We start from the raw sequence: 23,291 nt of genomic DNA on the forward strand, positions 1-23,291 counted from the left end.
CAGCATACTGCGTTTGGCAGCGAGTCTCAGCTCACGCATGCCCATACAAGTCTATGGGAGCGTGTGAAACATCGCACTGCACTCGCATGTCATCCGAGACAGATGTAGAGACAGGCAGCGGAGGAGAAGGGGAGACAGTGCTCCCTCTCTCTTTTCCGCACCTGTGATACAATCGCAAGATCACATCACAGTCGCATGACCCTCCTTGACGCTCGCAGCAGAGGGTCATTAGCATATCGCTTCCGATACTCTCTCATGGAAATCTATGCATAAGTGGAACTCTACCCTAATAGTTAAAATGTGACTTTGTGTATGGAGCAATAAATGAGTTTTATCAACATTATGTACCCCTGGTGAGTGCTGGCCATCAATTTTTTTGGGTTGAAATCCATAACATGCCAATTTCTCTTGCAGCAATTATGCATTTTTCTTTGTCGCTCCATTGGGAGACCCAGACAATTGGGTGTATAGCTTCTGCCTCCGGAGGCCACACAAAGTATTACACTTTAAAAAGTGTAACCCCTCCCCTCTGCTATACACCCTCCCGTGCATCACGGTCTCCTCAGTTTTATGCTTTGTGTTGAAGGAGGCACACATGCACACAATGCTCCACATTTTAGTCAGCAGCAGCTGCTGATTATATCGGATGGAAGAGAAGAGGGCCCCTAACAGGGCCCCCGGCATGCTCCCTTCTCACCCCACTGAGTCGGCGGTGCTGTTAAGGTTGAGGTACCCATTGCGGGTACACAGGCAGGAGCCACATGCCGTTTTCCTTCCCCATCCCTTAGGGGCTCTGGGGAAGTGGGATCCTAACCGGTCATCCAGCCACTGGGACCGGGCTCCCTCCGCAGCCCCTGGGGGAATCTGCCGGACAGGAGACGGAGTATCGTCAGGGACATGGCCCTGCATCTACAGGTACTCTGTGTCCCCGTTGGGACGGTGCATGAAGCACCTTGGCCTCAGACGCAGCTGCGACTGCGGTGTGGATTTTTTGTCTGGGACTACCGCGCCGACCGTGCCTGTTTGTCGGCCGCGGTTTTTACTTTAGTCCCCGGCTTTTGCGGCCTAGTGTGTTAAACTCCCGCCCCTGAGCCTGCCAGTCAGGGAGAAAGGCGGGACGGTCGGTATGATGCCGACAGTGAGGGCTGGAGCACACTTCGCTGTCCTCCGCCCCCCTCACTGATCACTATGTGCCACCAGGTTCCCGCACTTTTGCGGTTCCGCCCACGGCTCTCTCCTCCCCTCGGAACGCCGGCAGCCATTGTTATAATTCTGCCGGTGGAGGATCTCAGAATCTGCTCCACTGCTCTGGGAGAGGGGGATCCTAACCGGTCGCCATGCACTGGGACCGGGCTCCATCCGCAGCCCCTCGGGGATTCTGACGGACAGGAGACTGGACATCATCAGGGACAGAGCCCTGCATCATAAGGTACTCTGTGTCCCCTGAGGGACGGTGCATGCAGCATCTGTGTTACAAATGCCGCAGCGGTTGCTGAGTGGTTTGTGAGACTGGGACTACCGCGCCGACCGCGCCATGTTTGCCGGCCGCGTTTTTAAATTTAGTCCCCGGCTCTTGCGGCCTAGTACCATATACTCCCGTTCTCGGGCCTGCCAGTCAGGGGTAACGACGGGACGGCCGACTGGACGTCGGCAGGGAGGGCTGGAGCATACGTTGGTATCCTCCTTCCCCCTCACTGAGCACTGTGGGGCACCAGTTTTCAGGTGCTGACCCCCCTTGGTGCCGCAGTGTATATATATATGTTTATTTATATGGTATATGATCTCACTGTTCGGCAGCATTATTTGCTTTTGGCTGTATACCCTCACTGATTACTCTGCGGACGACATGCTGTTGTCTGCTCTTAAAGAGTAAGGGTGCCAAGGCACTGGCTTATTTTACAACCTGTACCTCTTGTGCGGCTATATTACAGGCAGGTTCCACATACCCTCATTGTGTACAATGCTTGGCCCCGAGGGCACTCACTCAGCCGGAGCCTCCGGCACTGGTGGGACCCTCGGCCAGGTGGTACCGCCGGTTTCCACTGCACAGATGACAGGGACAGAGTTTGCATGTTGGAATCAGCAAATCTCTGAGTAGCTTTCACATTCCAGGACTCAGTCTATGGACAGAGGGTCTGCTAAGATACTGGAAGCCTTGCAGTCCAGACCGATAACACAGGGCCAGGGAGCTGTGAGTTCATCGCTCCCGGGTCCCTCTGGGTCGGTACAACAAGGGGCTCCTGGGGTAACACCCAGATCCCACGGTGAGAACTCCGTCACGGACCGCGGCCTCTGATAGGCTAAGCGGGCCCGCTGGGAACCTTCCCCGACTTCATCAGGAGTGCGTGTTTCGATCACTCTAACTCCAGAGGGGCCGTCCAGAAGCACAGAACTTTACGGACAAGCGCTTACTAAGCGCCTTATTGACACGCGTTACCCTTTTCCCCCCTGACGTTGTTAAGGGTTGGGCTCAGTGTCACAGGGTGGATTCTCCAGTCTCTAGGCTGGCGGCTAGATCCGTAGTATTAGTGGCAGATGCCATCTCTCACGAATGCCACTGACAGGCAAATAAAGCTTATGATGAAATCCATCTATGAAGCCATAGTCGCATCTTTTGCTCCAGCCTTCGCAGCCGTGAGGGCACTCCAAGCTATCTCAGCTTCTCTGGCTGAGATTATTGCGGTTGCACATACCTCTGCCCCGCAGGTTGTGTCCTTCACTTCTCAGGCGTAGGTTTTTTCGTTCTACGCCATGAACGCCGTTCCTGGACTCTGCGAGCCGTACAGCGGTAGCATCCACCAATTCGGTGGCAGTCTGCAGGGCCATGTGGCTACGTGAATGGAAGGCAGGCTCTGCTTCCAAGAAGTTCTTAACCGGTTTGCCATTTTCTGGCGACCGTTTGTTTGGCGAGCAATTGGATGAAGTTACTAGACAGTCCAAGGGAAAGGTCTCGTCCTTACCCCAGTCCAAAGGTTTCGGTCTTTTCGGTCCTCAGCAAAGTTCCGTTCCTCCACGTCCAACAGGTCAGAGGAGGGCTAGAGGAACTCTTCTGCATGGCGGTCTAAGTCACAAGGCGGCTTCCTCATGACTTCGGCCTCACCAAGACCGCGTCCTCGGTCGGTGGCAGGCTCTCCCGCTTTTGCGACGCCTGGTGGCCACATGTCCAAGACCGATGGGTGAGAGACATTCTGTGTCACGGTTACAGGATAGAGCTCTGCTCTCGTCCTCCGACTCGTTTCTTCAAAACATCTCCGCCCCCCGAGCGAGCCGATGCACTTTTTCAGGCGGTGAACACTCTGAAGCCTCGATGTCACAAGGAGACTTCCTAGCATCAATTGACATCAAGGATGCTTATCTCCATGTGCCGATCGCACCCGAGCTTCAACGCTTTCTGCGTTTCGCCATCAGGGACGAACACTTCAGTTCGTGGCACTGCCATTCGGCCTGGCGACAGCCCCACGGGTCTTCACCAAGGTCATGGCAGCAGTGGTGGCGGTCCTACACTCTCAGGGCCACTCGGTGATCACTTACCTAGACGATCTTCTAGTCAAGACACCCTCCTGGGTGGCATGTCAACACAACCTGACCATTGCTCTGGAGACTCTCCAGGGGTTCGGGTGGATCATCAAATTTCCAAGGTCAAAACTGACACCGACCCAATCACTGACTTGCCTCGGGATGGAGTTTCATACTCTCTCAGCGATAGTGAAGCTTCCGCTGCATAGTCAGCGTTCACTACAGACAGGGGTGCAATCTCTCCTTCGGGCCCAGTCACCCCTTGAGGCGCCTCATGCACTTTCTAAGGAAGATGGTGGCAGCAAGGGAGGCAGTTCCCTTGCGCAGTTTCGTCTGCGTCCGATTCTATCGGACACCGCAAATGGGACAGGAGGTCGACGTCCCTAGACAAGAACGTCTCTCTTTCCCGGACGTGTTTCTAGAGATCTGTTGCCGCTGGGGAACGCCGGACGTCGATCTAATGGCGTCTCGGCACAACAACAAAGTCCCGGCATTCATGGCTCGGTCCAAGGATCACAGAGCTCTGGCGGCAGACGCGCTAGTTCACGACTGTTCGCAGTTTCGACTGCCTTATGTATTTCCTCCTCTGGCACTACTGCCCAGAGTGTTACGCAAGATCAGGTCAGACTGTCGCCGCGCCATCCTCGTCGCTCCAGACTGGCCGAGGTGATCGTGGTACCCGGATCTGTGGCACCTCACGGTGGGTCAACCGTGGACACTCCCAGACCGACCAGACTTGCTGCCTCAAGGGCCATATTTCCTTCTGAATTCTGCGGCTCTAAACCTGACTGTGTGGCCATTGAGTCCTGGCTCCTAGCGTCATCAGGGATATCTCCAGATGTCATTGCCACCATGAGACAGGCCAGGAAACCAACGTCCGCCAAGATCTATCACAGGACTTGGAGGATCTTCTTATCCTGGTGCTCTGATCAGGGTTTTACTCCCTGGCCGTTTGCCTTGCCCACTTTTCTTTCTTTCCTTCAATCCGGAATGGACAAGGGCTTGTCTCTCGGCTCTCTCAAGGGACAAGTGTCGGCACTTTCCGGTCCCACCTTACAAGCGTCCGTTAACACCCTCGGATCTTAACAGGGTGCTGACGACTCTTCAGAAGCCACTTTTCGAGCCGATGCGGGATCTCTCTATCTCGCCTTTCGCAAAGGGTGGCCTTCCTAGTGGCAGTCACATCACTCAGAAGAGTGTCTCAGCTAGCAGCGCTGTCATGCAAAGCCCCCTTCCTGGTGTTTCACCAGGATAGGGTGGTTCTACGTCCGGTCCCGGACTTTCTCCCTAAGGTATCCCCGTTTCATCTCAATCAGGATATCGTCTTACCCTCTTTGGGTCCGCATCCAGTTCACCAATGTGAAAAGGATTTGCATTTATTAGATCTGGTGAGAGCACTCCGGCTCTACATTTCTCGCACGGCGCCCCTGCGCCGGTCTGATGCGCTCTTGTCCTTATCGCGGGCCAGAGTAAGGGATTTCAGGTTTTCAAGTCAACCTTGGCTCAATGGATCAAGGAACCGATTCTTGAAGCCTACCGTTCTTTTAGGCTTCCGATTCCTGCAGGGCTGAAGGCCATTCTACCAGAGCCGTCGGTGTCCTGGGCATTGCGACACCAGGCTACGGCTCGGCAGGTGTGTCAGGCGGCTACCTGGTCGAGTCTGCACACTTTCACGAAACACTATCAGGTGCATGCCGATGATTCGGCAGATGCCAGCCTAGGTAGGCGACTCCTTCAGGCGGCAGTTGCCCACCTGTAAGAGGGGGCCGTTTTTCGGCTCTTTTTATCGAGGTATTCTTTTACCCACCCAGGGATTGCTTTTGGACATCCCAATTGTCTGGGTCTCCCAATGGAGCGACAAAGAAGAAGGGAATTTTGTTTACTTACCGTAAATTCCTTTTCTTCTAGCTCCTATTGGGAGACCCAGCACCCGCCCCTGTTCCCTTCGGGCTGTTGTTCTTTTGTGTACACATGTTGTTCATGTTGAATTGTTCTTTTGGTTCATGGTTTCAGTTCTCCGAACCTCCTTCGGATTGAATTTACCTTAGACCAATTTATAAGTTTCCTCCTTCCTGCTTTTGCACCAAAACTGAGGAGACCGTGATGCACGGGAGGGTGTATAGCAGAGGGTAGGGGTTACACTTTTTAAAGTGTAATACTTTGTGTGGCCTCCGGAGGCAGAAGCTATACACCCAATTGTCTGGGTCTCCCAATAGGAGCTAGAAGAAAAGGAATTTACGGTAAGTAAACAAAATTCCCTTCTTTTTGCGGGTTTTCCCCATAGAATTGAATGATCTGAGTAAGATCTGCAGATAAAGAGCGTGTTATCTACACAGGACGGTATCAATAAAGTTTTAGCAAAGTTAAGTAACAGGAAGTATTGAAAACAAAGTAATTTTATTTAAAACATGACATATCGAAAAGAAACAAATAACCGTTGCAGACAAAAAAACAGGATAAAAACACACTCAAATGCAACGAGAAAACTCAGCAAATACTCATCATGGAAACTTAGCCTCAAATTCCCAAAGATCACTAAAGCTTTATTCCCAAGCCTACAGGCCCATAGTAAGGAGTGTGTAGAGAGCAGCGGTCACACATGCTCCCACTGTGGGATATACTAAAAAGAATGATGAAAAGGAATAAATAAAAAGAATGAAGATAATAACTTATTAGGTGTATATTATGTAGATGTATAAAAAGTTTCTTGGCCAAGTTAGACATGGAATGCAAAAAAAGACAGTTTGCGCTCTGATAATGCTAAAGTATGGAAACCATGAATGTGTGAACATGGACCTGCATTACCGCTAAGGAAAATCTAAGAAAAATGAGATATTTAGCATATAGAAATGGCCATTTGTATATCTGCCCAGTTGCCCCTTCACGGCATATCTCGTAACTGGGTACCTAACGCTATTCTGAAGCCTCTCTCTGGGTTAAAAACCTCCTGTGTATGGGCACGTAGGAACCTGCTATAGAGAATGAGATTACCTGTGGCAACTGGGGGAGGGGTGCACGGTCAGAAGGTATGACCCTCTTGATATAGACAAAAAAGACTGCCTGCACTCAGCCTCAACACTCAGACATGGAATGAACATGAAATATCTGTAGATAATAATAGAATGAACACACATCCCATATAACCAGGTGTATATTACGTTACCTGAGCATTATAGGTGTGGAATGAACATGAAATATCTGTAGATAATAGGAAAATGAACACATATCCCATATAACCAGGTGTATATTACGTTACCTGAGCATTATAGGTGTAGAATGATCATGAAATATCTGTAGATAATAGGAAAATGAACGCATATGCTACAGTGCCTACAAGTAGTATTCAACCTCCTGCAGATTTAGCAGGTTTACACATTCGGAATTAACTTGGCATTGTGACATTTGGACTGTAGATCAGCCTGGAAATGTGAAATGCACTGCAGCAAAAAAGAATGTTATTTCTTTTTTTTTTTTTCTTAAATTGAGAAACGTTTATTCAGAGGGTCATTTATTATTCAACCCCTCAAACCACCAGAATTCTGTTTGGTTCCCCTAAAGTATTAAGAAGTATTTCCGGCACAAAGAACAATGAGCTTCACATGTTTGGATTAATTATCTCTTTTTCCAGCCTTTTCTGACTAATTAAGACCCTCCCCAAACTTGTGAACAGCACTCATACTTGGTCAACATGGGAAAGACAAAGGAGCATTCCAAGGCTATCAGAGACAAGATCATGGAGGGTCACAAGGCTGGCAAGGGGTACAAAACCCTTTCCAAGGAGTTGGGCCTACCTGTCTCCACTGTTGGGAGCATCATCCGGAAGTGGAAGGCTTATGGAACTACTGTTAGCCTTCCACAGCCTGGACAGCCTTTGAAAGTTTCCTCCCGTGCAGAGGCCAGGCTTGTCCAAAGAGTGAAGGCTAACCCAAGGACAACAAGGAAGGAGCTCCGGGAAGATCTCATGGCAGTGGGGACATTGGTTTCAGTCAATACCATAAGTAACGTACTCCACCGCAATGGTCTCCGTTCCAGACGAGCCCGTAAGGTACCTTTACTTTCAAGCGTCATGTCAAGGCTCGTCTACAGTTTGCTCATGATGACTTGGAGGACTCTGAGACAGACTGGTTCAAGGTTCTCTGGTCTGATGAGACCAAGATCGAGATCTTTGGTGCCAACCACACATGTGACGTTTGGAGACTGGATGGCACTGCATACGACCCCAAGAATACCATCCCTACAGTCAAGCATGGTGGTGGCAGCATCATGCTGTGGGGCTGTTTCTCAGCCAAGGGGCCTGGCCATCTGTTCCGCATCCATGGGAAGATAGATAGCACGGCCTACCTGGAGATTTTGGCCAAGAACCTCCGCTCCTCCATCAAGGATCTTAAGATGGGTCGTCATTTCATCTTCCAACAAGACAACGACCCAAAGCACACAGCCAAGAAAACCAAGGCCTGGTTCAAGAGGGAAAAAATCAAGGTGTTGCAGTGGCCTAGTCAGTCTCCTGACCTTAACCCAATTGAAAACTTGTGGAAGGAGCTCAAGATTAAAGTCCACATGAGACACCCAAAGAACCTAGATAACTTGGAGAAGATCTGCATGGAGGAGTGGGCCAAGATAACTCCAGAGACCTGTGCCGGCCTGATCAGGTCTTATAAAAGACGATTATTAGCTGTAATTGCAAACAAGGGTTATTCCACAAAATATTAAACCTAGGGGTTGAATAATAATTGACCCACACTTTTATGTTGAACATTTATTAAAATTTAACTGAGCAACATAACTTGTTGGTTTGTAAGATTTATGCATCTGTTAATAAATCCTGCTCTTGTTTGAAGTTTGCAGGCTCTAACTTATTTGCATCTTATCAAACCTGCTAAATCTGCAGGGGGTTGAATACTACTTGTAGGCACTGTACATAACCAGGTGTATATTACGTTACCTATAATGCTCAGGTAACGTAATATACACCTGGTTATATGGGATATGTGCTCATTCTCCTTTTATCTTCATATATTTCATGATCATTTCACACCTATAATTCTCAGGTAACATAATATACACCTGGTTATATGGCATATGCATTCATCCTCCTATTATCTACATATATTTCATGATCATTCTACACCTAAAATGCTCAGGTAACATAATATACACCTGGTTATATGCCATATGCGTTCATTTTCCTATTATACACAGATATATTTCTTGATCATTCCACACCTATAATGCTCAGGTAACATAATTTACACCTGGTTATATGGGATATGCGTTCATTTTCCTATTATCTAAATATATTTCCAGATCATTCCACACCTATAATGCTCATATATAATGTTCAGTCCATGTCTAACTTGCCAAAGAATCCTTTTATACATCTACATAATATACACCTAATAAGTTATTATCCTCATTCTTTTTATTTATTCCTTTTCATCATTCTTTTTAGTATGTGCCTCCCACTGCTCCATTTCTAGGCTGCCGGACGTAGCAGAGCTCTGTACATTGGTTACCATCAGTGACTTTCAATAGAGCAGAGCTGTACGACCTTCACCACCTCTCATACGAATGAATCCTTTACTACTACTCCTGTCAGTGACCTGCACACTATTATATACTTTACTTCTCCTGTCAGTGAGCTGCACACTATTATATACTTTACTACTCCTCCTGTCAGTGAGCTGCACACTATTATATACTTTACTACTCCTCCTGTCAGTGAGCTGCACACTATTATATACTTTACTACTCCTCCTGTCAGTGACCTGCACACTATTATATACTTTACTACTCCTCCTGTCAGTGACCTGCACACTATTATATACTTTACTACTCCTCCTGTCAGTGAGCTGTACTCTATTAAATCCTTTACTACTCCTCCTGTCAGTGAGCTGCACTCTATTAAATCCTTTACTACTCCTCCTGTCAGTGAGCTGCACACTATTATATACTTTACTACTTCTCCTGTCAGTGACCTGCACACTATTATATACTTTACTACTCCTCCTGTCAGTGACCTGCACACTATTATATACTTTACTACTCCTCCTGTCAGTGACCTGCACACTATTATATACTTTACTACTCCTCCTGTCAGTGAGCTGCACACTATTATATACTTTACTACTCCTCCTGTCAGTGAGCTGCACTCTATTTCTGATTGATATGGTGATAATATATCCTCCTTGGGTTTGTTACATTTCTTGATGTTGTATACTTTCTGTAGATGAATTCAGAAAACCTCAGAGAAGATGGTAACATGCGCTTCAAATCTGGAGATTATGAAACAGCGCTGTCATGTTACACGAAAGCGCTGAAGCTGTCCACAGATAAGAAGGATGCAGCCGTACTACATAGGAACCGCTCCGCCTGCTACCTGAAGCTGGTACGTGTCTGCTGAAGAACTGCTGATGTGTCTGTATGAAGCAGGCTTATATGAAACATCACAAGGAAAATAGGATTTACCTCTGTGGAATGTCCATGTCTTGCCTGATTTATTTTTTGTTACTGAACAGCACACATTCCTAATGAGTAAAATGGATCTATTCAAACATCCATAAAGGGAATCTGTCAGTAGGTCTTTGCTATGTAAGCTGAAGACGACATGCTGCAAGAGTTAAAACATAGAATTCAGGGATGCCCGTCTTGTTAAAGTTCGATCTGTTGTTTATTTGCTATGTTTGTTTAAGCAGCAGGACCCTTATCATTGCTCAGGCTACAATCTCACCTGCAGGATAGTCCAGCACGCCCCCTCCTCTGACACCTCACTGTCAATGTACAATCTCTATTGAGAGCCTGGTGTGGGTGGGGAAGCCCTCTCAGCTCTGCTACATGGCTAAGCCTACAAATTCTGATTGTGTCAGAGCGGCTGCACCCAGTAATCTAAGTAATGCGTCGTTGGATACAGGGTCTCTGCCTACAACTTTCTGCTCTCAGATGAGGTCGCAAAAACCTGCTGACAGATTCCCTTTAAAACGACGAATCGGAGAGTGAGATGTGTGACACTCGGAGCATGTCCTATTCTGATCTGATTTTAAGGCCTCGTTCACATCAGCAAAATGAGAGAAAATCTTGCACTCGCTTCAATGTTATGTAATGAGGCAGAGCAGATCTGCGAGTTTTTATCTCATCCAGATTCGGAATGAGAAAAAAGCTGTATCATGCTGTGATTGTCAGCGTATTTCGGCTCAATCACACAAATACAAGTCTATAGGTGCGTGTGAAACATAAGACTGTACTCGGGTGTCATCAGTACAGTCCTATATACACACAGAGAAAGGCAATGGAGGAAATGGGGAGATAAAGCTCTCCATCTCCTCATCTGTGATCAGAGTCTGACATGGGAGAGAATCGGGTCACAGTGGATGACACTCGGCTCACACTTACTGCAGAGTCTGAGCCGAGTGTCAATAGCACACTGCATCGGATGCTATACGCTCGTCTAACCCCTGCCTAAGGGTCAAAATAAGACATTCTCAATGGGTCTGAGTGCAATCCAATTGAAGGCAAATCAGGCAGCACACCGACACTTCACAGGGATGTGTGAATGCAGCCTATAGGAGTGTATGGAAATATGGAGCATGTACCTGGACAACACTAAGCTGTGCTCATATGACTGCTCTATATCATCAATTGGCATATCCACCACCACCATCAGTACTGAGGCACTGGACAGCCCCTCTAAAACTGAAGCTGTCACATGCTGTCCAATCAGTGTGCAGCATCTATCAGTACTGGCTGTATGATCACCCTCAGGTATGTTTGACTCTGACTCCTAAACGCTGCAGCATTTGAGAGAAAATCCTGGGAGCTTGTGACACATCTTCTACATTTCGGCAAGTCAGAAGTTACGGGCACAAGATGGCACCGTGGGACTGGAGCAACTCCGGAAAACGAGGAATCCACTGGAGGGTGAGTATAATACAAGGAGCAGGAGGCTTGCATTTAAAGGGCCACTCCAGCGCTGAAAAAAAATAAAACTGCTGAAGTGGTGCTTTACAGCATGTCTTTTCTCTCAAACACTGCAGTGTTTTTAGAGTCAGTAAAACATACCTGGCTGTGATCATACAGCCAGTGATGGCCACTGATTGGCAGCATGTATCAGGCGACAGGTTCAATGTAAGGAATCTTATTCTACATCACTATTTTTATAGTACAATAAAAGGAAAGTTGAACAGAAGATTGAGCCGCCATTAGTCATGTGCCTGGCTGTCAGTCTGTCAGTCCTCCAGCATTTATATGAGAAATCTTTCCATTGATGCATGCTGGGTGCTAATATAAGCGCTGTGTGCACAATGGAGGCTGCAGAGGAGAATAGTTCTGTCACCATAATGCCGGATTCAGATAGTGACAGCTTTTACCCTTTACTATTGTCCTCTGTTGCTGGGGCTGTAATGACTCCTCCAGTTTTAATGAAAAATAATCCCTTAAAAAATAATAAAATTCCTATTGCCATAAATGATCTCACAATGAAGGTAAAACACGAAGGAAATTTAAAAAAAAAAAAATGTATTATAATAAAATCATCACCCCACCAGCATACGTGAGCTGGGCATGTTTTCCATTCATTAATGCCAAAGAGAGGGCTATTAAGGAGCTACGGTTAATTAATATTGTACAATATGTGCTGTGATGCAAGTGACGTCTGCACAACTGTGAATGAATGTGAATTCAGCCTGGATCCATTCATGTTGTCCTCCTACCGTCGCCATTATCACTCAACCATAGATCCCTGCCTTGTGAGATTAGCGGAAGCCTGCAAAAGGAACCTGAAGACTCATTTCTTCCGACAAGCCTACAACCTGCCGTAACCCTCAGTCCACCATAGCATCGCACATCCAGCTCTACCCTCACCTCCTGTATCCTCACCCATCCCTTGTAGACTGTGGATCCTCGTAGGCAGGGTCCTCTATCCTCCTGTACCTGTCTGTGCCTTGTATTGTTCATGATTATTGTACTTGTCTATGTATGCCCCTTTTACATGTAAAGCACCATGGAATAAATTATGTTATAATAATGATAATAATTAGTTATCTGCTCATCTGGTGTTGTTGAGAATTGTTGATAGACAATTATATAGATGTCCGTGTTTTACAGGAGGAATACACAAAGGCAGAAGAAGATGCGTCAAAAGGTAAGTGGATGTGCACAGTTAGAAATGTACTTGCTGTCGGTGCATACATTGTCATTCTAGATTATTTTTTTTCCCAAATTAACCGATGTTTCCACCAAAACCATCATCGTCTGTTTTGAGTTTTTATTTCTTTCGGAAATCCACACTAAAGACTCATCCTTCCACAATCGTCTCATCATATTCTGTGCTGGTGGTTACTTGTTCTTTGGGACGTGCTCTGGGACAAGTCCATGGACAGTTCACTAACATTATTTATTTCACAGCTATTGAGGTGGACGGAGGTGACGTGAAGGCTTTGTTCAGGCGCAGTCAAGCCTTGGAGAAATTAGGAAAATTTGACCAAGCTATACTTGATCTTCGGAGATGTCTCACTCTGGAACCAAAAAATAAAGTGTTTCAGGACGCTGTGAGGAACTTGGGAGTCCGGACACAGGAGAAGGTATCCAATTTACATAGACAAACAAACATTCTATATGAAAATAATAATAATAAATTTAACATTTATTAAAATTGGTTATCCTGTCTATCCTAAATAAAGTTTAAAGTGTTATGTCCATCTCATACATTTCTACCATATTTGATGGATATGCCGTACATGTATGATAGAGGTGAACCCCTCAATACGTTGCAGATATGCAATAAATGTACAAAATGGAAAACCGTCTTAAAGAGGTTACTTTTAAAAGGGCTTATACTGGTCATAAATAAATGAGCAATACTATTCCTCACCAATTCATCCACAGCTCCCAGTCCAAAACCTGTCCTGGTAAGCTGGTCTTGGCTTCCTGGTCCTGTCCTCTTCAGCCAGCGGGTCTGCTCCAAAAGATGCCTGAAAAATCACTTAAACAGTCCCTGAAAGACTCTTCCTATTTATTTATATTGTAAACCACTTTTTGCTGTTCATACTTTCAGTTTTTTGAGTATTTTTCTTTCCCTTTGAAAACCACCTGGTGGGTCGAAAGAACGGGCATGTAATCCCTTGGTAACGTCTCCTAATGTAAAACGTTCCAAACACTGCACTGTTTAATCATAAGGCTGCAAAAAAAAACAACCCAAAAACATTCTCTAGGAAAAAATCCTCCCAAAACACTCGAAAAACTCTTCAAAAACTCATCAGAAAGCACCCTAAGGAAGGAGTGTTTCTTTGTCGCTCCATTGGGAGACCCAGACAATTGGGTGTATAGCTTCTGCCTCCGGAGGCCACACAAAGTATTACACTTTAAAAAGTGTAACCCCTCCCCTCTGCCTATACACCCTCCCGTGCATCACGGGCCCATCAGTTTTATGCTTTGTGTTGAAGGAGGCACACATTCACGCAAGCTCCACATTTTAGTCAGCAGCAGCTGCTGATTGTATCGGATGGAAGAAAAGAGGGCCCCCACGGGGCCCCCGGCATGCTCCCTTCTCACCCCACTAAGTCGGCGGTGCTGTCAAGGTTGAGGTACCCATTGCGGGTACAAAGGCTGGAGCCACATGCCGTTTTCCTTCCCCATCCCTTAGAGGCTCTGGGAGAAGTGGGATCCTAACCGGTCACCTTTCACTAGGACCGGGCTCCCTCCGCAGCCCCTGGGGGAATCTGACGGACAGGAGACTGGGTATCATCAGGGACAGGCCCTGCATCTAAAAGGTACTCTGTGTCCCCTTGGGGACGGCGCATGGAGCGCCTGTGTTACAGACGCTGCAGCGGCTGCTGTTTTTCTGTGACGACCGGGACTACCGCGCCGACCGCGCCTGTTCGTCGGCCGCGTTATTAAATTTAGTCCCCGGCTTCTGCGGCCTAGTACCATAACTCCCGCCCCCGGGCCTGCCAGTCAGGGGTAAGGGCGGGACGGTCGACTGGACGTCGGCAGTGAGGGCTGGAGCAATGTTAGGTGTTCTCCTCCCCCCTCACTGAGCACTGTGGGGCACCAGATTCCCGCACTTTATTAGTCACCGCCCACGGCTCCCTCCTCCCCTGAGAACTCTGGCAGCCATTGTTACAATCACTTCTGCCGGTGGAGGATTTCAGAACGAGCTCCACAGCTCTGGGAGGCCCAGGCGGGGAATCTGGTGGACACACAACCGCTTTGGGCGGTCGGTAAGCCACACCGGTTACCAGGTGCTGGCCCCCCTAGGGTACCGAAGTGTGTGTGTATATATATATATATATATATATATTGTATACATTTTCTCTGTTCGGCCGCATTATTTTGCTTTTGGCTATATACCCTCACTGATCACTCTCAGAGGAGACAACAGCATGTCGTCCGCAAAGAGCAAGGGTGCCAAGGCACAGGCTTATTTTGCAACCTGTACCTCTTGTGCGGCTATGTTACCTGCAGGTTCCACCTACCCTCACTGTGTGCAATGCTCGGCCCCTGTGGCACTCACTCAGCCGGAGCCTCGGGCACTGGTGGGACCCTCGGCTCAGGTAGAACCGCCGGCTTCCACTGTCCAGGTGGCAGGGACAGAGTTTGCAGTTTTGGCTGAGAAACTCTCTGAGTCGCTTTCACAATCCATGGCTCAGTCTATGGACAGATGGTCTGCTAAGATACTAGAAGCCTTGCAGTCCAGATCGGTAACACAGGCCCAGGGCACTGTGAGTTCATCGCCCCCAGGCCCCTCTCGGTCGGCGCAGCAAAGTGCTCCTGGGGTGACACCTAGGTCCCACGGTGAGGACTCCGACACGGACCGCAGTCCCAGACCGGCTAAGCGGGCTCGCTGGGAACCTTCCCCGACTTCATCACGCTGTTCGGGGTCTCAGCATGAGGACTCTCTGGAGGATGAAGCGGAGGTCGCAGCTCAGGGCTCTGATCCTGACGTTGCTCTCAATCTAGATACACCTGAAGGGGACGCCATAGTAAATGACCTTATAGCGTCCATCAACCAGGTGCTAGATCTTTCTCCCCCAACTCCACCTATAGAGGAGTCGACTTCGCAGCAGGAGAAGCACCAGTTTAGGTTTCCCAAACGTACACGGAGTGCGTTTTTCGATCACTCTAACTTCAGAGATGCTGTCCAGAAGCACAGAGCATTTCCGGACAAGCGCTATACTAAGCGCCTTAATGACACACGTTACCCCTTCCCCCCTGACGTAGTTAAGGGTTGGGCTCAGTGTCCCAAGGTGGATCCTCCAGTCTCTAGACTGGCGGCTAGATCCGTAGTATCAGTGGCAGATGGTTCATCGCTCAAGGATGCCACTGACAGGCAAATAGAGCTCCTGATGAAATCCATCTATGAAGCCATAGGCGCGTCTTTTGCTCCGGCCTTTGCAGCCGTGTGGGCACTCCAAGCTATCTCAGCTTGTCTGTCTGAGATTAATGCGGTCACACGTACCTCTGCTCCGCAAGTTGTGTCTTTGACTTCTCAGGCGTCGGCCTTTTCGTCCTACGCCATGAACGCCGTCCTGGACTCTGCGAGCCGTACAGCGGTAGCATCCGCCAATTCGGTGGCAGTCCGCAGGGCCATGTGGCTACGCGAATGGAAGGCAGACTCTGCTTCCAAGAAGTTCTTAACCGGTTTGCCATTTTCTGGCGACCGTTTGTTTGGCGAGCAATTGGACGAAATTATTAAACAATCCAAGGGAAAGGACTCGTCCTTACCCCAGTCCAAACCAAACAGACCTCAGCAACGAAAAATACAACCGAGGTTTCGGTCCTTTCGGCCCTCAGCCAGGTCCCATTCCTCCACGTCCAACAGGTCAGAGAAGGGCCAGAGGAACTCTTCTGCATGGCGGTCTAAGTCACGTCCTACAAAGACCGCCGGAGGAACCGCCTCCAAGGCGGCCTCATAACTTTCGGCCTCCCCAAACCGCATCCTCGGTCGGTGGCAGGCTCTCCCGCTTTTGCGACGCCTGGTGGCCACATATCCAAGACCGATGGGTGAGAGACATTCTGTCTCACGGTTACAGGATAGAGCTCAGTTCTCGTCCTCCGACTCGTTTCTTCAGAACATCTCCGCCCCCCGAGCGAGCCGATGCACTTTTTCAGGCGGTGAACACTCTGAAGGCAGAAGGAGTTGTGATCCCCGTTCCCCTTCAAGAACGTGGTCGCGGTTTTTACTCCAACTTGTTCGTGGTGCCAAAAAAGGACGGATCATTCCGTCCCGTTCTGGACCTCAAACTGCTCAACAGACACGTGAGAACCAGACGGTTCCGGATGGAATCTCTCCGCTCTGTCATCGCCTCGATGTCCCAAGGAGACTTCCTAGCATCAATCGACATCAGGGATGCTTATCTCCATGTGCCGATTGCACCAGAGCATCAACGCTTCCTGCGTTTCGCCATCGGGGACGAACACCTTCAGTTCGTGGCACTGCCTTTCGGCCTGGCGACAGCCCCACGGGTCTTCACCAAGGTCATGGCAGCAGTGGTGGCGGTCCTACACTCTCAGGGCCACTCGGTGATCCCTTACTTAGACGATCTTCTAGTCAAGGCACCCTCCCGGGTGGCATGTCAACAGGCACGGTCTCAAGATCACAGAGCTCTGGCGGCGGACGCATTAGTTCAGGATTGGTCGCAGTTTCGACTGCCTTATGTATTTCCTCCTCTGGCACTGCTGCCCAGAGTGTTACGCAAGATCAGGTCCGACTGCCGCCGCGCCATCCTCGTCGCTCCAGACTGGCCGAGGAGGTCGTGGTACCCGGATCTGTGGCACCTCACGGTGGGTCAACCGTGGGCACTCCCAGACCGTCCAGACTTGCTGTCTCAAGGGCCATTTTTCCATCTGAATTCTGCGGCCCTCAACCTGACTGTGTGGCCATTGAGTCCTGGCTCCTAGCGTCCTCAGGGTTATCTCAAGATGTTATTGCCACCATGAGACAGGCCAGGAAACCAACGTCCGCCAAGATCTATCACAGGGCTTGGAGGATCTTCTTATCCTGGTGCGCTGATCAGGGTTTTACCCCCTGGCCGTTTGCCTTACCCACTTTTCTTTCTTTCCTTCAATCCGGAATGGACAAGGGTTTGTCTCTCGGCTCTCTCAAGGGACAAGTATCGGCGCTTTCCGTGTTTTTTCAAAAGCGTCTAGCCAGGCTTCCGCAGGTCCGCACGTTCCTGCAGGAAGTTTGCCACATAGTCCCACCTTACAAGCGTCCGCTGGAACCCTGGGATCTTAACAGGGTGCTAACGGCTCTTCAGAAACCACCTTTTGAGCCGATGCGAGATGTCTCTCTATCACGCCTTTCGCAGAAGGTGGCCTTCCTAGTGGCAGTCACATCACTTCGGAGAGTGTCTGAGCTAGCAGCGCTGTCATGCAAAGCCCCCTTCCTGGTGTTTCACCAGGATAAGGTGGTTCTGTGTCCGGTCCCGGAATTTCTCCCTAAGGTGGTATCCCCTTTTCATCTCAATCAGGATATCTCCTTACCTTCTTTTTGCCCTCATCCAGTTCACCAATGTGAAAAGGATTTGCACTTGTTAGATCTGGTGAGAGCACTCCGGCTCTACATTTCTCGCACGGCGCCCCTGCGCCGTTCGGATGCGTTCTTTGTCCTAGTCGCTGGCCAGCGTAAGGGGTCGCAGGCTTCCAAGTCAACCTTGGCTCGGTGGATCAAGGAACCGATTCTTGAAGCCTACCGTTCTTCTGGGCTTCCGATTCCTTCAGGGCTGAAAGCCCATTCTACCAGAGCCGTAGGTGCATCCTGGGCATTGCGGCACCAGGCTACGGCTCAGCAGGTGTGTCAGGCGGCTACCTGGTCGAGTCTGCACACTTTCACGAAACACTATCAGGTGCATGCCTATGCTTCGGCAGATGCCAGCCTAGGTAGGCGAGTCCTTCAGGCGGCGGTTGCCCACCTGTAAGAGGGGGCCGTTTTCGGCTCTTTTTATCGAGGTATTCTTTTACCCACCCAGGGACTGCTTTTGGACGTCCCAATTGTCTGGGTCTCCCAATGGAGCGACAAAGAAGAAGGGAATTTTGTTTACTTACCGTAAATTCCTTTTCTTCTAGCTCCTATTGGGAGACCCAGCACCCGCCCCTGTTCCCTTCGGGCTGTTGTTCTTTTGTGTACACATGTTGTTCATGTTGAATTGTTCTTTCTTCATCGTTCCTTATGGGAGATAGCTTCTGCCTCCGGAGGACACACAAAGTACTACACTAAAAGTGTAGCTCCTCCCTCCGAGCATATACACTCCCCAGATGACAAATCCAACCAGTTCAATGCTTTGTGTTCAGGAGGTCACACACACACATGCATCCTCTGATTTTTGATTTTTGATTTCAAAGATTTGGAAGAAAAGCGGGTCCAATCTGGACTCCCGGCATGTCCCTTCTCACCCCACTGTGTCGGCGGTGCTGTTAAGGTTGATTTTACAAGGCTGGAGCCTTCACATGCCCCGCTCCTTCACCATCCCCTGAGGCTCTGGCTTGAAGTGGGAGCCATCACGGTTCTCACAGCTTTGCAGGAGACCGGTCTCCATCCGCAGCCCTGTTCAGGATCCTGTCGGACGGAGCGCTCACCTCCCAGGGACCTGGCACCTGCGTCTCACAAGCTAAGTATTATTATTCAGCAATTAGAGTCACCAATTGGTGAGTCTATGGGGACAATACTCACAAGTTAGATCAAGAGCCAGCACCAGTGAGAAATTAATATAAAAATTAACTTTTAATAATACTTTCAGTAAAATTGCGTGAAATCTAAAAAATCTGAACTGTATTTTTTAGATTTCACGCAATTTTACTGAAAGTCTTCTTCACAAGCTAAGTACTGAGACGCTATTACCACAGACCGTGGTCTTTCCAGGGGTCCCTTGTACTTTATATTTTGGGGAGAGTGTGTTTTATGACTGTGTGAACATTTCCGGCCGGTTCTCCAGTTTTCACTGGAGAACCGCGCCGATGGTGCCTGCACGCTGGCCGCATGTTTAAATCTAGGCCCCGGCTTCAGTTGCGGCCTACTTTCGGTTTCACTTACCCTGCATGTCAGTCATGCAGAGGGACAGTGTGGCTCCGCCCAGCGGCTGTTCAGCACAGGGGAGGACACTCCTCACTGAGGAAAGATTCCCTCCCCTGTATACCTCATTTGTCCTCCGGATCCAGCTCTCAGAGTAGGCCCCACCCCCTCTCCTCGCTCCGGCGCCATTTTCTCGGCGTTCTCAATGTCTGCATAACACATTGTGACAAATGGGGGCCTTGGGCTGGGGGATCTGGAGGGCACAGAGATGTCCCTATGTTAAACGGTCTGGCAAGCCACAACCTCCGGTTGTGCAGCTGCTTATATACTCTGTTTATATACTCTGCTGGGGGTCATTCTGGACAGGAGCCCCCACTTCTGCAGCATGTCTCACATCAGAGCAAGGCTGCAAGGCTTTTCTTATTATGCACTGCTGTAGGCTCGTACTGCCTGTACCGAGCACATAACCACATTGTGATGCCTGCTCTAACATAGTGGTGCCTCAGCCTGGAGGCTCATCCCCAGTGGTCCCTCCAGCTGCTCCGGTGGCTGATCCCCCGGTTTGGGCAGAATCCCTCTCTCCAGGGGACAGCTGTCCCGGACACTGCTGAGCATGCATCAGCCCCCTTCTCAGGGCGCTTCTGCTGCTACGGCTCGCTCAGCAAAGCTCACAGAGGATTCTTCATCTGGTCTCAGTCCCCGTCCTCCTAAAATGGAGTCGCAGGGTCCCCTTTCCTTCCTCGTCCCGCAGCTCTGATTCACGAGCCGACTCGCAGGACGAGGAGGATGCCTTTACTAGGGGCTCGGACGGATCTGTCCGAAGGTGACGCAGATGCTAATGATTTGATTGCGTCCATTATATTTGTACTGGACCTCAATCCGCCTGTATCAGGGGTGCATTCCCCTCTGGCAGAAAGGTATCCGTATACCTTAAGAGAACAAGGAGTGTGCTCCTTAACCACTCCAGTTTTCAGGCCACTGTGACCAAGCCCAGAGCCTGTTCTGACAGACGCTTCCCAAAGCGTGGTTCTGATGACTGTTTCCCCCTTCCACCAGTGGTGGTCAAGGAGTGGGCTCATTCACCAAGGGTGGACCCTCCGGTGTCTAGACTTTCAGCCCGGACAATTGTATCAGTGGCTGACGGCACCTCTCTAAGGATCCCACTGTCCGCCAGGTTGTCCTTCTGGCCAAATCTATATATGAGGCGGCGGGGGCCTCGTGCTCCCCATCTTTTGCAGCAGTGCGGGCTCTAAAAGCCATCTCTGCTTCTCTGGAGGAGATGCATTCCCTCACCAGGGACTTTATGCCCGAAATGGTTGCCTTAACTTCCAGGCTTTAGTCTTTTCATCCTATGCCATGTCTGCCATGCTGGAGACTGTCACCGCACTGCGGTGGCCTCGGCTACTTCCCTCGCTATCCGCAGGCTCCTGTGGCTTCGAGAGTGGAAGGCAGATGCTTCTTAAGAAGTTCCTTGCTGGGCTCCCTTTTGCTGGGACCAGTCTATTCGGTGAACAACTGGATGAAATTATTAAGGAAGCTTTTGGCAGGAAGAGTACTTCCATGCCACAAACCCAGGAAACCTGTCCAGGGCAGGAACCAGTCGAGGTTTCGTTCCTTTCGTTCCTCTAACTGGTCGTCCTCTAAGCCCTCGGCCTCGTCCACTAACTCAGCCAAGGTGCGTAATCCAACTGGCGCATGAAGCCGCGTCCTCAGAAGTCCGCAGGAGCTGCTGCCACCAAGGCAGCCTCCTCTTGATTATCTGGCCGCGCCAGTAACGTCCTTGGTCGGTGGCAGGCTCTCCCTCTTGGGCGACGTGTGGTTTCAACACGTCTTCGATCAGTGGGTGTGGGTTACCATCTCCCACGGCTACAGAATAGAATTCTATCCAGCCCGCCAAACAGATTTTTTCTGTCAACTCCCCCCTGCCCCAAGGCCGCCGCCTTCTCACAGGCCGTGGCATTCTTGCAGGCCAATGGAGTAATTGTACCAGTTCCCGACTGGGAACGGTTCAGAGATTTCTACTCAAATCTCTTCCTAGTCCCCGAAAATTACGGTGCTTTCCGACCTGGATCTCAAGCTTCTCAACAAGCATGTCAGGTGCGGCATTTTTGCATGGAATCTCTGCGATCAGTCAATGACCCAAGGAGATTTCTTAGCAGCCATCGACATCAGAGATGTCTTTGCCTGTGCCAATCGCAGTTTCACACCAGCGTTGGCTACGTTTTGTAATCGGAGAGGAACATTTCCAATTCGTGGCTCTCCCCTTCGGGTTAGCCATGGCCCCTCGTGTACTCACAGGGTCATGGCAGCAGTGGTTGCGGTTCTACACCTCCAGGGGTTGGTAGTGATTCCTTACCTGGACGACCTTCTAGTCAAGGCTTCATCCAGTGCAGACTGTCAGCGGAGTGTCTCGCTCACTCTCGCCACGCTTGCAAGTCCACTCTGACCCCGACCTAGGACCTTACGTACCTAGGGATGCAATTCGAGACTCTGCTGGCACTTGTGAAGCTGCCCTTAGTCAAACAGCCCCTTCATCTGGCGGTTCGCTCTCTGCTGAGGCTCCGCCGTCATTCCATCAGGCATCTCATGCAGGTGCTGGGTCAGATGGTGGCGTCAATGGAAGCGGTTCCCTTTGCCAGTTCCATCTGCGTCCCCTGCAGCTGGACATTCTCCGCTGTTGGGACAAGCGGACCTCTTCCTTGCACAGGCTGGTGGCTCTGTCGCCACAGACCAGGAGCTCTCTTTAGTGGTGGCTTCGGCCCCTCTCTCTGTCCCAGGGACGCTCCTTTCTGGCCCCGTCCTGGGTGATTCTCACCACGGATGCCAGTCTATCCGGCTGGGGAGCAGTGTTTCTCCACCACCGAGCACAGGGCACTTGGACTCCGTCCGAATCAGCCCTCTCGATCAAGGTGCTGGAAATCAGGGCTGTACTCCTAGCTCTCGTAGTTTTTCACCACCTGTTGGCGGGCAGGCACATTCGTGTCCAGTCAGACAACGCGACAGCAGTTGCCTACCTCAATCACCAAGGCGGGACTCGCAGCCGCCTAGCAATGTCGGAAGTTGAACGTATCCTTCAGTGGACGGAGGACTCCAAGTCCACCATATCCGCAGTCCACATCCCAGGCTTAGAAAACTGGGAGGCAGACAGCGGCGAGTGGGCCCTGCATCCGGCAGTGTTCCGGTCAATCTGCCGCAAGTGGGGCACTCCGTAAGTGGATCTAATGGCATCCCGGCACAACAACACGGTCCCGGTTTACGTGGCTCGCTCCCACGATCCTCAGGCCTTGGCAGCGGACGCGCTGGTTCAAGATTGGTCCCAGTTCCGTCTGGCCTACATGTTTCCCCCTCTAGCTCTCTTGCCCAGAGTCCTGCGCAAGATCAGAATGGAGGGCCGTCGGGTCATAATCATTGCTCCAGACTGGCCCAGGCGAGCTTGGTTCCCAGACCTGCTCCGCCTGTCCGTAGAGGTGCCGTGGCATCTCCCGGACCGCCCAGACCCTCACAGGGTCCGTTTTCCGCCAGAATTCTGCGGCTCTCAGATTGACGGCGTGGCTCTTGAGCCCTGGATCCTTACGGCTTCAGGCATTCCTTCCGAGGTCATCTTCACTATGACTCAGGCTCGGAAGTCTTCCTCAGCCAGGATTTACCACAGGACTTGGAGAATTTTCCTGTCCTGGTGTCGTTCTTCCGGCCATGCTCCTTGGCCGTTTTTCCTTGCCGACCATCCTGTCCTTTCTACAGTCCGGTCTGCAGCTAGGACTGTCCCTCAATTCCC

At 50.0% G+C, this 23,291-nt stretch overlaps 1 protein-coding gene across 1 annotated transcript in view; it reads left to right on the top strand.

The window, feature by feature from the left end:
• The window catches only part of UNC45A (unc-45 myosin chaperone A), a 101,363-nt gene that overhangs the window by 15,329 nt on the left and 62,743 nt on the right, over window positions 1-23,291 (top strand). Inside the window, exons 2-4 of the mRNA XM_075345897.1 lie at window positions 9,743-9,901; window positions 12,613-12,649; window positions 12,913-13,088. Coding sequence (XP_075202012.1) covers window positions 9,743-9,901; window positions 12,613-12,649; window positions 12,913-13,088 — 372 coding nt within the window. The remainder of the gene's footprint in view (window positions 1-9,742; window positions 9,902-12,612; window positions 12,650-12,912; window positions 13,089-23,291) is intronic.

This window comes from Anomaloglossus baeobatrachus, chromosome 4, assembly GCF_048569485.1.
Source record: "Anomaloglossus baeobatrachus isolate aAnoBae1 chromosome 4, aAnoBae1.hap1, whole genome shotgun sequence".
NCBI classification, from domain to species: domain Eukaryota; kingdom Metazoa; phylum Chordata; class Amphibia; order Anura; family Aromobatidae; genus Anomaloglossus; species Anomaloglossus baeobatrachus.